We start from the raw sequence: 16,882 nt of genomic DNA on the forward strand, positions 1-16,882 counted from the left end.
CAGGTTTCTCTTTTTGCCCCAAGTCTACCCCCTGAAATTCCGGATTTGGGGAAAATACTAATAAAAACAGCATATTATTCATGCTTGTGTATCAAGCATTTAGCACAGTGTCTGGCACATTGTAGATAGAGTTCAGTAAGGCCTACTGGATTAAATTCTCATCAGCTGAGATATTGAAAAGTTAACATTCAGCCTACATCTATAAGAAGAGGTGCTTTTGTCAAAATCACACAAAAAAGACATTTGAAAATTCTCTGGAATCTGCTTAGCAAAAGAACTGCATCTCTAGCTTCACTTTCCCAAGAAGTTTAAAGTGATGGTACAGGAAATTTGCTGAGAAAAAAAGCAAATTTGAGAAAAATAAGGATTTATTTATTCTTTTTGTTTGAGAACATAGATATACGTTTAATACAAACTTAGTTTGATTGTACAAGCATCTGTCTCCCTGGCTTGACTGTAAGCTTCCTGACAGCAGGAATCAAGTCTCATTCATCACTGCATTCCAGTGTGATATGTAGAAACTCAACACCTACTGGTACCCTGGGCCACATCTAGATAGATGCATTATGCTGTATAGCAGAGGGAACTCTACTTAATGCTTCTATGATGACCTAAACGGGAAGAAAATCAAAAAACAACAGGGGATATATGTATACATATAACTGATTCACTTCAGAAACACATTATAAAGCAACTATACTCCCATAAAAAAAAAGATAGATCGCTTAGGATGGGATCACCTACCAGAGAGTCTCCAGATTGGTGTTTCCAATTATTTCTCCCCAATACCATGGCCCAAACTATCTGAATCACTACCACCTTTAAAATCTTCTTTGTCTGTGGGAGTGTGATGTCACCACATCCTCTGCAGCACATGGGGAAATAAACTTAATCCTATGAAAAAGCTATTCAGAGGAGGGGGCCCTCCCCTGTGAAAGGAGACCAGTGCAGCACCGGAGATGGGTAGGTAGGTAGACAAGTTGGACAGGGAGAGAGGTAAACATTTGATTTTAGAATAAGATTGGGTTTGCAGGCCAGTTATGAAGGTAGTTCAGGCAGCTTCTGTATACCTCATATCCCGTTATCTCTACTATTAACATCTTGCTTTGGGATGCTACCTTTGTCACAACTAATAGACCAACTTGATTCAGATTTCTATCCTTATACTTTTAAACTCACTATTTTGCAATAGAAGTGTGTATAAGTGTGGTGTATGTGGGTGTGGTGTGTGTGAGTGGTGTGTGTGTGTGGTGTGTGTGTGTGGTGTGTGTGAGTGTGGCACGTGTGAATGTGGTATGTGTGTGCGGTGCATGTGTGGTGTGTGTGAGTAGGGTGTGTGAATGGGATGTGTGTAAGTGTGGTATATGTGAGTGTGGTATGTATATTTCTGGTATGTGTGAGTGTGGTGTGTGTGCGTGGTGTGTGTGAGTGTGGTGTATGTGAATGTGGTATGTGTGAGTGATGTATGTGAGTGTGGTGTGTGTGTGGTGTATGTGTGTGATGCGTGTGAGTGTGGTGTGTGTGAGTATGGTGTGTGTGGAGTATGTGTGTTGTGTGTGTGGTTGTGGTGTGTGAGTGTGTTGTATGTGATTGTGGTGTGTGGGTGTGGTGTGTGTGGGTGTGGTGTGTGTGGGTGTGGTGTGTTTGTGAGAGAGAGGGAGAACCACCCACTCCAGCAGTCCTGCAGGCGTGCTCACCTTCTCTTCTGGCAGACTGGCCGGTAGATTTAGATCTTTGACATTCGGAAATTCTGGCAGCAATGTTCCAAGTTTGGACCGGGGTGAATACGCCACCGTCTGCTTGCTCACTTCTTTCTTGCCTGTCTCGCTCACCCAGGCGGCTCCTTTCTTGGAATACATCACATCATAATATTGGGAGCTTTCCTTCACTGCAATGCCATAGTAATGGTACCTGGGCCGTAAAGTAAGAGAGAGAGAGAAACCCACGTATACCCTTATCAGCTGGGGGATCCTGAGCCATTGGAGCCCAAGGCCAATGATGGCTTGGACCCATTCTCCCTGAACTAAAAGAGTTAACTCCCCTGTTAGGCTCAACATCTTAGAAATCTAGAATTAAAACAAAGTTCCATGTTGCCAGCCATCAATCAGACAGGTAAAAATAACCAGAATTGCCTCCTACAGACAATGTTAAGTCAAATACTTTGCAAAGCAGAAAGTGGGATGAAAAAATTTCCATTTGTACTTAATCTCTTGTATCTAGCCAAGCATGATTCTACAGGTACAGCGTCTGAATGTCCCCCTCAGCAAAGACCCGAGGAGACGAGGGTGTTCATGGCTGCCAACTGTACCAACAACAAAAATTTATTTGGCCTATGTTTTTCTTAATCAATAAATAGCAGTCTTAAACAACTGTATCTAAAAATATAAACTCAGTGTTTCAGTTGACACTGAATGGAAAACAAAGACCAGAACCCTTTATTAACTCAGGAAGGGCTTAATAATAGTAATGTTTTCAATTAAGACTAATGAGGGATGGAGGCTGCATTTTGCTTGGATTTTAGCGACAATCTATGAAGAACTTATGGTGTGCTAGGCACTTTGGCAAATGCTTTCCCTACATTTATTTGTAAAATAATGCTATGAAGTGGAGATTATTATAACCTTTCAACAGATGAGAATTGGAGGCAAGAAAGTTTAAGTAATTTGCTCAAGGTCATACAGCTTGTTCAGGGGAGGAAGTGGGTCGATCTGACCACAGAGCCACTGTGCTGCACTAAGAAAACACATTGCTACGAACTTTGATGTTTGTCAGAGCCTCTTATGGAACATAATAAAAATACAGATTCTAAGGCCCCTTCCCAGAACAGGGGATAGGGCCCTAGAATCAGCACTGAGACAAACCACAGATAATTTTCACGCACATCCCTCTGGGATCCACAAGCCTGCTGGGTGTGGCCCTGCAGAACGGTCCTGGCTTGATGGGACGGTCATTATCTACTATTTGTAGCATAGTCGCTAACAAGGTGCTAAGTGCTTTACACACATTACCTGATTTCATCTCACAAAGCCCCTGGGAGGCTGGAACTGATTAATATCCCCATATTACAGACTAAGAAACTAAGACCTAGAGAATTAAGACATCCAAGATCATCTAGTGAGTAAGCAGTAGAGGCAGGATTTGAGCCTCTAAAGGTGCTTTTCACCACTAAGCCAGTGATTCTCAAACTTTACTAATGATAAGAATCACCTACAAAACATATTAAAATACAGACTCCCAGGTCCCACCCCCAAAGATTCTCATTTAGCAGGTCCAGGGTCATTTTGTGCAATCACATGGCAATATTAATGTAAGTAATTCTGGACCTCGATTTCAGAAATGCTGTATAATGTGGTAACTACTCTTTTCTACTGGTAACGATTTGGTGGCGATAGCCAGGAAATAACTCAAAGGAGAAAACACTCTTGAGTTCTGGGAGAGCCTTCCTGGGAGAGGAGAGCTAAGCACAGGTAACCTTCCCTCCCCCAAATCCCTCTCCACTCCGGATACCATTCTGTGATACTTCTGCTTAGTGGGCATTGCGCCTCTATCTGAATGCCTGCTGGGATGAAGAACTCGGACCCTCCAAAGGCAGCCCAGCTCATTTTAGGTCAGTATAGCGATCAGGAAGTTCTTCCTTATGTCGAGCTGATTTCTATCGTCTGTGCCTTCTACTTGCCAACTGTCATAACTGCCTTTCCACCCGGAAGGCACTCCTTTGGTGGGTGGGGTGGGGGAGTTCCGTTTGCTCTGGGAGACCTTCCAGGTGGGAAGGTAGTTATGACATGCCTCCCTAACTTTACAAAGTCTGCCCTTATTCTTTCTTAAGCTCAAGATGGTAATAACGTATTAAGATCAGACCACTTCTTGATTTTTCAGAGTATACTGCTAGAATTGCCAACTGCAGTGAAGCTAGTGACGCTAGTGCTCTGATCACTTCTCAAGTTTTTATTTCAGGTCTGTAAGTTTTTTTATTTCAGGTCAACACACTCTCCACCAGCACACCACCCCCCACCCATTTAGTCTGTCCAGGTAAATTTGCTGAGGGATTGTCGCTATAAGGGGCTTCCCTGGGGCTTTCCTTCTTTATCTGGCTTCCCAGATAAAGAACCTGCCTGCTGCAGGAGCCGCAGGAGACTCAGGTTCGATCCCTGGGTTGGGAAGATACCCTGGAGGAGGGCATGGCAACCTACTCAGTATTCTTCCCTAGAGAATCCCATGGACAGAAGAGCCTGGTGGGTTACAGTCTATAGTGTTGCAAAGAGTCGGACAGGACTGTCTCCGTAAGGCCAAGTGGCATGTTGGAGACCAGAGCTTCTTATTACCTTTCAGTTGGTTGAAGGTGTGACCAACCTTGGAGGATGCTTATGGAGAGGATACAATGAAACTGAATTTTTAAAGATATTGTCCCATTTGCCAACCTCTAAGTCAAAGAAAAAGAAAACAAAAAACAAAAGCAGGCTCTTACATATAGACAGAATGAAACTTTCTCCAAGTTTATGTAGGATGGGAAGACTTTCTCTTCTATTTTTATTATTCTTATTGCCTATTTTTACCACATACCTATCATTACTATCTACTTATACTCTTTTATCTCAGAAACATGCAGCAATGTATTGGAACCAGTGATGCTAAAAAGACCATGGGCTGGAGAAAAAAATAATTCCTTTCCATTCATTCAATAGCTTTCCAGCCATCCACTTATCTGTAGATTGAATTGCCTTTGTGTGCCAACCACATGCTCACCAGCAAACAAGAAAGGAAGAATCTGGGTTTTCTACTCCATACTCTTACCAGGGCTGAAAACTCATTTTAAACAAATACTTGAATTCTTCAGTATGAACAAAATTTATTCTTCAGAGGAGTCACCCTGAAAAATTATTAGAAATTTATTCCAAAATACCCCTTGCTCAAAATTTCTCTCTTTGAAAATTGCCCCCCAGAACTTCTGAGCCACATTAAAAAAAATTAGTCTCATTTGATTTTCAGACCTTTACTAAAAAGGGTTTCCCCAGTTTGATCATCTACTTTCCACATTCTTTATCCAACTTGGCTCCAAAGTTAAACCTACCCTTGGAGGGTAGGAATGTGCTGCCCAGGGATGGCCGGGGGCTGGGATGAGGGGGACAGTATTGGATATACTGCTTCTGAAGCACTTTAAGTGACAAGTCCTACAAGTCCTATATGTGGTTGCTGTGTTTTAATAATAAGTTTCATTATTTTATAAGTCAGTGTGGGTTGATCTGCTACCCAACATGGTCAAAATGCTTATAGAAATGCTGCATAATACAGCACTCCCTAGTGGAGTCCCCAGGTATAATTAGCATAATAAAGGTTCTGACAAGTCCTGCATAAAGGAACCTGTTTAGTTCAGAGCTTACCAAACTTTCATGGTCAGCAGACCTTCTTCACGGAACACCTAGTCACTTCCAACAGTATTTTGAAATACCCTTTGAAATGAGTCTTTATAAATCTAGATTTTTGTGAAGCCTGGGCAGGATAGGCAGAGATTCCCTTCCTATTGACTCTCACCTGGGAGACAGATGTCTGCACAGCCTTCTCACTCCTCGGGTCACCTCCTCAGTAAGGCCTTCCTTCCTAGGCTACCCTTTCTAGACCAGGCTACCCTTTTGTTATTCCCTAGGGCAATCCCCTTCACAATCTAATGATATTTGTGTGTGTGTGTGTGTGTGTCTTCCCCTGGAGAATATTTGCTCCGTCCAGGACCTGTCTGCTCACGTGTCCCCAGCACTTAGCACCATTATCTGACATCAGAAAATGAGAAGCAAACATTGGGGGGTTGGTTGACAGAATGGGTGACTGGGAAGCAGGATGCCTGGGTACCACAGCATCTTTTGGCCCATCTCCCTTGCAGGGATTGGTATATGTTGCTTCTCTGGCTGACTGGATTCTGTGAGAGTACACAGTTTGCTGGTCAAAACAATCCGAGTAACCTGGAAACTGGTCAAAAGACCACAAGGTGCTCCTTTTAGAAGATGCTCAAGACTACTTCACATAAACACCTACAGGCAGGGAAGCATCAAGTCGGATTCCTTAAAGCAGCTGGTCTTTGGACAGCATCTCTGTTAGGGCTCCTAGGAGAGGGGGCCACTCCCACCAGGCACAGACTTCTCCCCAGACTGAGCTCAGGATGAGAGGCCCAGAGTCTGGGTCTCTGGAGGCCCATGGACGCGCGCTCTGCAGGTGGAAAGGCCGTCGGTGCTTACTTTGACTGTCCGCGGGTCCCGAGTCTCCTGGTGGTTAACTGAGGAAACTGCTGCCTTATGATCTGCAAGTCAAGCAAGAATCAGTTACCCATTGGAAAAGGCTGGGAGCACAGTGACTGTGTTTACGAACGGCAATCTAAAGAACAGAGGAAAACGTGGACCCTGGGCTGCAATGAGGGCGTCTGACAGGCCCCCTGGAGGACCACAGGTGTCGGGGGGCGGGGGTGGGTCAGGAAGAGACCACCTGAGTGATGCAGGGGCTCTGGATCCTGAGAGGGTCTCACTTGGCTGCTCTGGGCTTCCCTTCCTGCTCACGACACAGGCAGTGTACATAGTGACTCTGAGCTTGTCTCTCCCCTGTTTACAGCCCCGCAGTGATGGCTTCCAATGTACCTGGAACCAACCCCCCACCTCAGCCTCTGTGACTTGTGCTTACCTCCTGGCCTTCCTCTTCTCTGACTCTCACCCTGACTCACTGGATCCCAGCCACACTGGCTTTCTTTTTTTTCTTATTTCTGAAACATGGCAGGCTTTCTCTCCATTGGGGGCCCTAGTACTGAAGTTCCTTCTGTCTGGAATACAATTTCACCCAGTTCAGTTCAGTCACTTAGTCATGTCCTCATGTCCAACTCCACAATCCCATGGACTGCAACACGCCAGGCCTCCCTGTCCATCACCAACTCCTGAAGCTTACTCAAACCCATGTCCATCGAGTTGGTGATGCCATCCAACCATCTCATCCTCTGTCGTCCCCTTCTCCTCCCGCCTTCAATCTTTCCCAGCATCAGGGTCTTTTCAAATGAGTCAGTTCTTTGCATCAGGTGGTCAAATATTGGAGTTTCAGCTTCAGCATCAGTCCTTCCAATGAATATTCAGGACTGATTTCCTTTAGGATGGACTGGTTGGATCTCCTTGCAGTCCAAGGGATTCTTAAGAGTCTTCTCCAACACCACAGTTCAAAAGCATCAATTCTTTGGTGCTCAGCTTTCTTTATAGTTCAACTCTCACATTCATACATGACTACTGGAAAAACCATAGCTTTGACTAGATGAACCTTTGTGGGCAAAGTAATGTCTCTGCTTTTTAATATGCTGTCTAGGTTGGTCATAGCTTTTCTTCCAAGGAGCAAGCATCTTTTAATTTCATGGCTGCAGTCACCATCTGCAGTGATTTTGGAGCCCAAGAAAATAAAGTCTGACACTGTTTCCACTGTTTCCCCATCTATTTGCCATGAAGTGATGGGACCAGATGCCATGATCTTCGTTTTCTGAATGTTGAGCTTTAAGTCAACTTTTTCACTCTCCTCTTTCACTTTCATCAAGAGGCTCTTTAGTTCTTCTTTGCTATCTGCCATAAGGGTGGTGTCATCTGTGTATCTGAGGTTATTGGTATTTCTCCCAGCAATCTTGATTGCAGCTTGTGCCTTGAGAGTCTCCATTTCTTGAGATTCTTCTTGCCTTGAGTATCCCATTTCAACCAGATCCTCACAGTATTAGGTCCTTCTCCTACAGCATTCAGGCCTCTGGACAAAGTCCTTCTGCCTATGCCTTCTCTGCCCAGCAGGTGCAGAGTAACACAAGCAGACACCTCCCACCCCCATCACGAGACCCTGCTTTCCTCTTTTCTCTCACTTTGAACTCTCTGAAGTTGTCTTGAGCTCTTATTCTCTGAGTACTTATCTTACATCTCCTTCCACTAGAGCACAAGCTCCATGAGAGCAGGGACGTGGCCCAGGCCACAGGCAAAGAGAGGTCAGTCTGTGTTTGTTGGATGAAGGCATGAAGCCCAACTCCAGGGGGTCTGGGGAGCCTCCTCTGCTCATTTGCCTAGTGGACAATGCAAATTGCTGCTGCCCAGGACAACTACATGGATTTGCCAGAAATCTAGGAGGGGGAGCCATCTGCCAAGGCGAAAACACAACCAATGCATCTTTCTTGGTGTTTAGAGCAATGATGTTTATGAACAGGCAGGATGGTGGAGGGGTTCTGAGCAAAGGCTTTGGAGCTAGATTACCTGGATTAGATCAGAGCTCAGCCATTTGTTATCAGGGGCCCTCTGGCAGGTTATTTAACATTCAAATAACTCAGCTTCCTCATTTGTAAAATGGGAATGATAATAACCCCTACCTCAGAAAATCTTTGTGAAAATTTAAAACATAAACATGTAAATAATTTGTAACAGTGCCTAGCACTTAGTAAGTGATCAATAAACGCTACCCATTATTACCAGTGATTATCTTGATGACTCATTCATTCTGTTTCATTTCCAGGGACTTTTAAGTCTAGCCACATTCTTCCAGCTCCCTTCCTGGCTGGCTCAGCGGTAAAGAATCTGCCTGTAATGCAGGAGGCCCAGGTTCAATCTCTGGGTCAGGAAGATCTCCTGGAGAAGGGAATGGTAACCCACTCCAGTATTCTTGCTTGAAAGTGAAAGTGTTAGTTGCTCACTCATGCCTAACTCTTTGTCACCCCATGGACTGCAACCTGCCAGGCTCCTCTGTCCATGGAATTCTCTTGGCAAGAATACTGGAATTCTTGCTTGGAAAATTCCAAAGAGTTGGACAGGATTGAGCAACTAACACTTTCATTTTCCCTTCTAACACAGCATCGAGCAGGCAAGCATGGTCAGAGAGAGCAAGTCTGTACACTGTCCTTCATGAGAGATGCTGTTGCTGGTTTTCCACCAGCAGGGCATGAGCTATGAGCATCTTTTCATTCATCTCTGTTGGTCCTCTCACACCCTCTTCCATCTACATTGATTCTCTCATTGATTGATTTGCTCATTCATTCAACAAACTGTAGTCCTATGGGAACCTGGACTCACTATCTAACCTCTCGGTGCCTTAGTTTCCTCCTCCAACATCTGAGGACTCGGGGTCTTCTGTAGTTCTCCCCTCATCAGAGGGATAGATGTTGGTGGCCTCAATTGAATTGGCATCAGCAGGGTGGAAAGAAGTGGAGAAATTAGAGAGAAATTGAAAATCTGGAATAGACAGCATGAAGGTTGATTATTTCTGTATATCAGGAAGCTGCCAACTGTCTCCAGGGTAGAGAATGGCTGGGACAGTATTTCTTTATTTGAAAAGGGATGAAAAAAGCTGAAATCCTCCCAAGGATGTTTAGAGAATCTAATAAGATAACATCATGATACCACTTTTGGGAGTAAGAAAAAGGGCTTCTAAGATGTAATCTTGTAGTGATGATACAGACCAAAGTGATGCAGTAATTCTCCAAATTCTTTAAGGGTGTCATTTTTGAGACAACACATCCCTGGTTTCTTTAATCTCAACTCCTGTAAACCAAGGATGTGAGCTTCTCACTTTGTCTACATCCCTCTCAAATTGTTGTGACCCATACATCCCCAAAATATGAAAATGCTGATTCAAATGGATACATGCCCTTCAATGTTCATAGCAGCACTATTTACATTAGCAAAGACATGGAAACAACACAAGTTCCCATCCACAGATGACTGACACAGAAGATTGATGTAAGAAGATACAGTGTATATACAGTGGAATATTACTCAGTTATAAAAAAGAATGAAATACTGCCATTTGCAACAACTTGGATGGACTTAAAGATTATTGTACTAAATGAAGTGAATCAAAGACAAATATTATATGATATTACCTATAGGTGGAATCTAAAAACAGTACAAATGAACTTATTTACATTACAAAAACTAAGATCGAAAACAAATGTATGGTTATGGAGTGGGAAGGCATATATTAGGAATATGGGATTAACAGATGCGCAGTATCATACATAAAATAGATAAATAGCAAGGATTTACTGTATAACACAAGAAACTTTATTTAATATCTTGTAATAAACTATATTGGGCTCCAAAATCACTGCAGATGGTGACTGCAGCCATGAAATTAAAAGACACTTACTCCTTGGAAGGAAAGTTATGACCAACCTAGATAGCATATTGAAAAGCAGAGGCATTACTTTGCCAACAAAGATCCGTCTAGTCAAGGCTATGGTTTTTCCAGTGGTCATGTATGGATGTAAGAGTTGGACTGTGAAGAAAGCTGAGTGCTGAAGAATTGATGCTTTTGAACTGTGGTATTGGAGAAGACTCTTGAGAATCCCTTGGACTGCAAGGAGATCCAACCAGTCCATTCTGAAGGAGATCAGCCCTGGGATTTCTTTGGGAGGAATGATGCTGAAGCTGAAACTCCAGTACTTTGGCCACCTAATACGAAGAGTTGACTCATTGGAAAAGACCCTGATGCTGGGAGGGATTGGGGGCAGGAGGAGAACAACAGAGGATGAGATGGCTGGATGGCATCACTGACTCGATGGACATGAGTTTGAGTGAAATCTGGGAGTTGGTGATGGACAGGGAGGCCTGGCGTGCTGCGATTCATGGGGTCGCAAAGAGTCGGACACGACTGAGCGACTGAACTGAACTGAATAAACTATAACTGTGAACTGTGGTGTTGGAGAAGTTGGAGTTGTATATGGTGCTGGAGAAGACTCTTGAGAGTCCCTTGTACTGCAAGGAGATCCAACCAGTTAGTCCTAGAGGAAATCTGTCCTGAATATTCATTAGAAGGACTGATGCTGAAGTTCCAATACTTTGACCACCTGATGCAAAGAACTGACTCATTGGAAAAGACCATGATGCTGGGAAAGATTGAAGGTGGAAGGAGAAGGGGATGACAGAGGATGAGATGGTTGGATGGCATCACCAACTTAATGGACATGAGTTTGAGTAAGCTTCGGGAATTGGTGATGGACAGGGAAGCCTGGCATGCTGCAGTCAATGGAGTCGCAAAGAGACAGACATGACTGAGTGACTGAATTGAAATGAACTGAATAAATTATAATGGAAAATAATCTGAAAATACATATTTTATACACACACACACATATCTGAATCACTTTACTGTACACCTGATACTAACACAATATTGTAAATGAACTATTTTTGTTGTTGTTGTTCAGTTGCCAAGTCAAGTCCAACTAATTGTGAACCCGTGGACTGTAGCACGCCAGGCTTCTCTCTCCCTCACCATTTCCCCGAGTTTGCCCAAGTAGATCTCAATTTTTAAAAATTGTTGCCACCCAAGGAAATGTAGCACTAAGCATGGGGTTTGACTCAGGGGGTCAGTGACAGGACTCTCTAACACTTTGTTTGTCATGCAGCCTAAGACCACACCAAGGTTTAGTGGCCTCATCCCTTTGGGTCACTTATATTAACTCTGGCCAAGGATGCCCTCTTGTCCTTTACCACATGATTGGTTTCAGAGCCAAGATGTAAAGCAGCTGTTCATAGGGTACAATTACTGAACTACAGACAAGCTATAGACATGACAGCAGAGATGGAGAGAAAAGCATAGGAAGTATAAAGACAGATCCACATGTTCTTCACATTAGTTAAAAGTGGGTTATAATCTGGGTTCTGAGTTTTCTATCTACTCAAGCAAAGAAAGTAGATACAGTCAAGTTAGTTAGTCCAGTATCCATAAGATATTGTTGTTTAGTAGCTACGGGTTCGACTCTTTTTTATTTCATGGACTATAGTCTCCCAGGCGCCTCTGTCCATGGGATTTCCCAGGCAAGAAAACTGGAGTGGGCTGCCATGCCCTCCTCCAAGGAGTCTTCCTGACTCAGGGATCAAGCTCAGGTCTCCTTCATTGGTAAGTGGAATCGTTACCACTGAGCCACCAGGGAAGCCCATCCATAAGATAAATGCATATCAATTGCTTAGGAAAAGCAGAGTTTTGTTTTTTTTTTCAGTCTGGGAAATTTTTCTATGCAATGGGCACAACAGTAAGGTGCCATGTTTAAAAATGCTCTGATATTAGCGACATTTTGAAAACAATGATACTGAATCCCGTCAAGGGTGTGGTAAAACTGAAAAGCTCATAGATTGCTGATGACATTGTTTATTAGTACAAGCCTTCTGAGAAGCATTTTTACCAATAAATATCATACTTTTTCTACTAATTCCAAGGGAAAAAGCTAAAATAAGGAGAAGCTCTGTGCAGGGCTACTAATGAGACTGAAAAACTGGAAACAATGGAAATGTACATGACAGAGAACTGGCTCAATTAATGACTGCATATCCACCCAGTAGAATATTATGGTAACAAAGTCTATGCTATGACACAGAAAATGCTTATGACATAATGTTAACTGAAACAGCAGGCATCAAAATTTATGCTAAGGTTGTAATTAATTTTTGTACAACTAGAGGAATGAAAACATAAAAATGGATATTTGTTAGGGTGGCAGGATGGTGGGGAGAATAAAAGATTTTTATATAATGCATTGTGCACAAAATCAACTCTTTAGAAAAGGATTTTCTTCCTAGAAATATTCTGAATTGACAAGGAAGTTCAAGATATTCTTGAAGGAAGCATAAAAAATCTGTAAGAATGTTATACTGGTTGTTTTTCTTTTTAAAAAATAGATCACTTCCTACAGACAATATGTAGATTTTTTTTTTTTTTTTTTGACTGAGAGGCTTGATTCTTACTTGATTTAACAGAAAGGGCAGAGTTGTGAAATCTTTTTAAACGTTTATCCAAATGGTGTGTAACATAACGTCCACAAAGCAAACAGCAGTGCCTGGCCCTTGGCCCCTAGACTCTGGTCCAGAGACATGCCTGGAGGCACAGGGAAATGAGGACAGGCCTTCAGGAGGCACTGTTCTTGTCCTGCCTTTGTGAGGCAAGAAAACATAACCAGCGTGTATGTGATTTTTTGCATTAGGTTCTTGAGGAACTATCAAGTCATAGAACAGGAACTGTAAATTCACAATCAATTTAACTTATGATTTCCTCCAGAGTCAATGGGTTTTATTTACTCTTTTTGAAATATGTGTAGATATTGAAGGCTTCCCTGATGGCCTGTGCTTCCCTGGTAGCTCAGCTGGTAAAGAATCTGTCTGCAACACAGGAGACCCTGGTTTGATTCCTGGGTTGGTTCCCTGGAGAAGGGATAGGCTACGGACTCCAGTATTCCTGGGCTTCCCTGGTAGCTCAGCTGGTAAAGAATCTGCCTGCAACACAGGAGACCCTGGTTTGATTCCTGGGTTGGTTCCCTGGAGAAGGGATAGGCTACGGACTCCAGTATTCCTGGGCTTCCCTGGTAGCTCAGCTGGTAAAGAATCTGCCTGCACTATGTGAAACCTGAGTTCGATCCCTGGGTTGGGAAGATCCCCTGGAGAAGGGAAAGGCTACCCACTCTAGTATTCTGGCCTGGAGAATTCCATGGACTATACAGTCCATGGGGTTGCAAAGATTCGGACACGACTGAGTGACTTTCACTTTCACTTTTCCCTGGTGGCTCAGTGGTAAAGAATCTACCTGCCAATACAGGAAATGCAGGTTCGAACCCTGGGTCCGGATGATCCCCTGGGGAAGGGAATGGCAACCCACTCCAGTATTCTTGCCTGGGAAGTCCCATGGACAGAGGAGTCTGGCGGGCTACAGTCAATGGGGTTGCAAAAGAGTCAGACATAACTTAGGCACTAAACAACAACAACAATACACACAGTTTTACCGTCATTGAGATCAGCATCACCCTTTGATGAGTCACCCAAGACAGAGGCAGGACAGACCACTTTCTTCCTAACACTGCACAACCCTCTCCTGTTGGTTCTGCCCAAGACATCCAGTGGATTTCAGCCACTTCTCCTGATGCTCTGCCACAGCTCCAGCTCCTGTGATCTTTCACCTGGACCACAGACCCAGCTTCCTAACTGGCTGCCCTGTCTCTAGGCTTGCTGCCCTATCTCCGGGCTTGCTGCCCCACCAGCAGGATCTTTCTAAAATCCAAGTGCGATCATTTCATTTTCTTGTAGAAAATGGTGGGTGCCTCCTCGCTACCCACACTGGAGAAAATGCCAGCATCCTCAGGCTAGCCCAGGATGCCCTCTGTGACCTCCCCCAGCCCAGCTCCCAGCCTCAAATCCTGCCTCTTCCCCAATGTGCTCCCTGAGCTTCAGGGACATGCTGATTCCTCTGTCTGGAATGCCAAACCCATCTTGTCTCCCACTCATCCCGAGGAGCTCCTCTTTCTCTGAGCCTCCCCCACTTCCTCTGGGATCCTACTCATGAACACTTAGATGTCCCCTGCCTCTCTTTTCCTAGGAAGCCGGGAAGCATAGGACACGGAGGTGAGTTGGTTAAGCGCACAGGCAAGTCCTAGCTAAGGCACTGTGCCCATCACTTTGCACATATTATCTCAGTCAATCATTACAAGCCAGGTTCCATTGCTATTTCCTCTGTACAGATGAGTAAACTGAAGCTTGGAGAGGCTAAGTAACCCATACAAAGCCACGCAGCTCACAAGGTGCAGACCTGGGATTTGAATGCACCCCGTCCGACACAACACTCTACCACAGCAGTATGGTTCCCTCTGGATGAATGAAAGTGTCCTAAAGTCCCTCATTCCTTCTTTTCACAGAAACTTGTCTTTCTTTTATGTCATATTCCTGCATTTGTTCATGCCAGGTGTGTTGGAGGAAGGAAATGATTTCTTCTTCCCATCTATACTTTCAGGAATGTTTCTTTTCAGTTCCCCCCAACTCTGACTCTCTTGGAAATGTTCTGGTGGCCTCTGCTATGAGCAGCATCTGAGAGCACTGTCCCCTAATAGGCAAGAAAGGTGGGAAAGTTTGGAGAGGACTGACATCAGCAGGCAGACTGTTGTCTCCTCCCGGGTTGAATCTACCCACAGCCAGTAAAGAGGAAATCCAGCGATTAAACACTCCTTCTGCTTGATGAAAATATTAACAAAGTAAAAAGTCATTCTTTTTGGATAAATGAAGTCCCCAGGTGGATTTGGACTATGGACGGAGGTTCATGACATTGTACAGGAGGCAGTGCAATACCATCCCCAAGAAAAAGAAATGCAAAAAGGCAAATGGTTGTCTGATGGCCAGACAAATGGTTGTCTGGCCTTACAAATAGCTGAGAAAAGAGAAGCAAAAGGCAAAGGAGAAAAGGAAAGATATACCCATTTGAATGTAGAATTCCAAAGAATAGAAAGGAGAGATAAGAAAGCCTTCCTCAGTGATCAATTCAAAGAAATAGAGGAAAACAATAGAATGGGAAAAAGACTAGAGATCTCTTCAAGAAAATTAGGGATACCAAGGGAACAATATCATGCAAAGATGGGCACAACAAAGACAGAAACGGAATGGACCTAACAGAAGCAGAAGATATTAAGAAGAGGTGGCAAGAATATATAGAAGAACTATACAAAAAGATCTTCTGACCCAGATAACCATGATGGTGTGATCACTCACGTAGAGCTAGACAACCTGGAGTGTGGTCAAGTGGGCCTTAGGAAGCATCACTATGAACAAAGCTAGGCCTTAGGAAGCATCACTATGAACAAAGCTGAGCTATTTCAAATCCTAGAAGATGATGCTGTGAAAGTGCTGCACTCAATATGCCAGCAAATTTGGAAAACTCAGCAGTGGCTCCAGGACTGGAAAAGGTCAGTTTTCATTCCAATCTCAAAGAAAGGCAATGCCAAAGAATGTTCAAACTACCACACAATTGCACTCATCTCACACACTAGTAAAGTAAAGCTCAAAGTTATCCAAGACAGAGTTCAACTGTATATGAACCGAGAACTTCCAGATATTCAAGCTGGATTTAGAAAAGGCAGAGGAACCAGGGATCAAATTGCCAACACCCGTTGGATCATAGAAAAAGCAAGAGAGTTCAAGAAAAACATCTACTTCTGCTTTATTGACTACGCCAAAGCCTTTGACTGTGTGGATCACAACAAACTGCGGAAAGTTCTTCAAGAGATGGGAATACCAGACCACTTTACCTGTCTCCTGAGAAATCTACGTGAAGGTCAAAAAGCAACAGTTAAAACCAGACATGGACCAACAGACTGGTTCCAAATTGGGAAAGGAGTACATCAATTGTCATGTACAGGAGTACTTGTATATTGTCACCCTGTTTATTTAACTTATATGCAGAGTACATCATATGAAATGATGGACTGAATGAAGCACAAGCTGGAATCAAGATTTCTGGGAGAAATATCTATAACCTCAAATATGCAGATGACACCACCCTTATGGCAGAAAGTGAAGAAGAACTAAAGAGCCTCTTGATGAAAGTGACTGAAGAGAGTGAAAAGACCTGGCTTGAAAACTCAACATTGAGAAAACAAAGATCATGGCATCTGGTCCCATCACTTCATGGCAGGTATATGGGGAAACAATGGAAACAGTGAGAGACTTTATTTTCTTGGGCTCCAAAATCACTGCAGAATGTGACTGCAGCCATGAAATTAAAAGATGCTCACTCCTTGGAAGAAAAGCTATGACCAATCTAGACAGCATATCAAAAAGCAGAGACATTACTTTGCCCACAAACGTCCATCTAGTCAAAGTTTTTCCAGTAGTCATGTATGGATGTGAGAGTTGGACCATAAAGTAAGCTAAGTGCTGAATAATTGAGGCTTAAACTGTGGTGTTGGAGCAGACTCTTGAGAGTCCCTTGGACAGCAAGGAGATCCAAGCAGTCAATTGTAAAGGAAATTAGTCCTGAATTTTCATTGGAAGGAGTGATGCTAAAGCTGAAACTCCAATCCTTTGGCCATCTGATGTGAAGAACTGACTCATTTGAAAAGACCCTGATGCTGGGCAAGACTGAAGGCAGGAGGAGA

General features: G+C 43.6%; 1 protein-coding gene and 1 non-coding gene across 3 annotated transcripts in view; one reads left to right on the forward strand and one right to left on the reverse strand.

Moving 5' to 3' along the window:
* The window catches only part of RFX4 (regulatory factor X4), a 172,319-nt gene that overhangs the window by 66,813 nt on the left and 88,624 nt on the right, over positions 1-16,882 (reverse strand). For both annotated transcript variants that reach the window (XM_027541886.1, XM_027541887.1), the window contains exons 5-6: positions 6,225-6,286; positions 1,698-1,911 (exon numbers count right to left, since the gene is read on the reverse strand). In XM_027541886.1, the coding sequence (XP_027397687.1) occupies positions 1,698-1,911; positions 6,225-6,286 (276 nt within the window). The remainder of the gene's footprint in view (positions 1-1,697; positions 1,912-6,224; positions 6,287-16,882) is intronic.
* Positions 8,530-8,600, forward strand: TRNAY-GUA. The gene has a single exon. It is a non-coding gene; the product is annotated as a tRNA-Tyr (tRNA).

Source organism: Bos indicus x Bos taurus, chromosome 5 (genome assembly GCF_003369695.1).
Source record: "Bos indicus x Bos taurus breed Angus x Brahman F1 hybrid chromosome 5, Bos_hybrid_MaternalHap_v2.0, whole genome shotgun sequence".
NCBI lineage: Eukaryota > Metazoa > Chordata > Mammalia > Artiodactyla > Bovidae > Bos > Bos indicus x Bos taurus.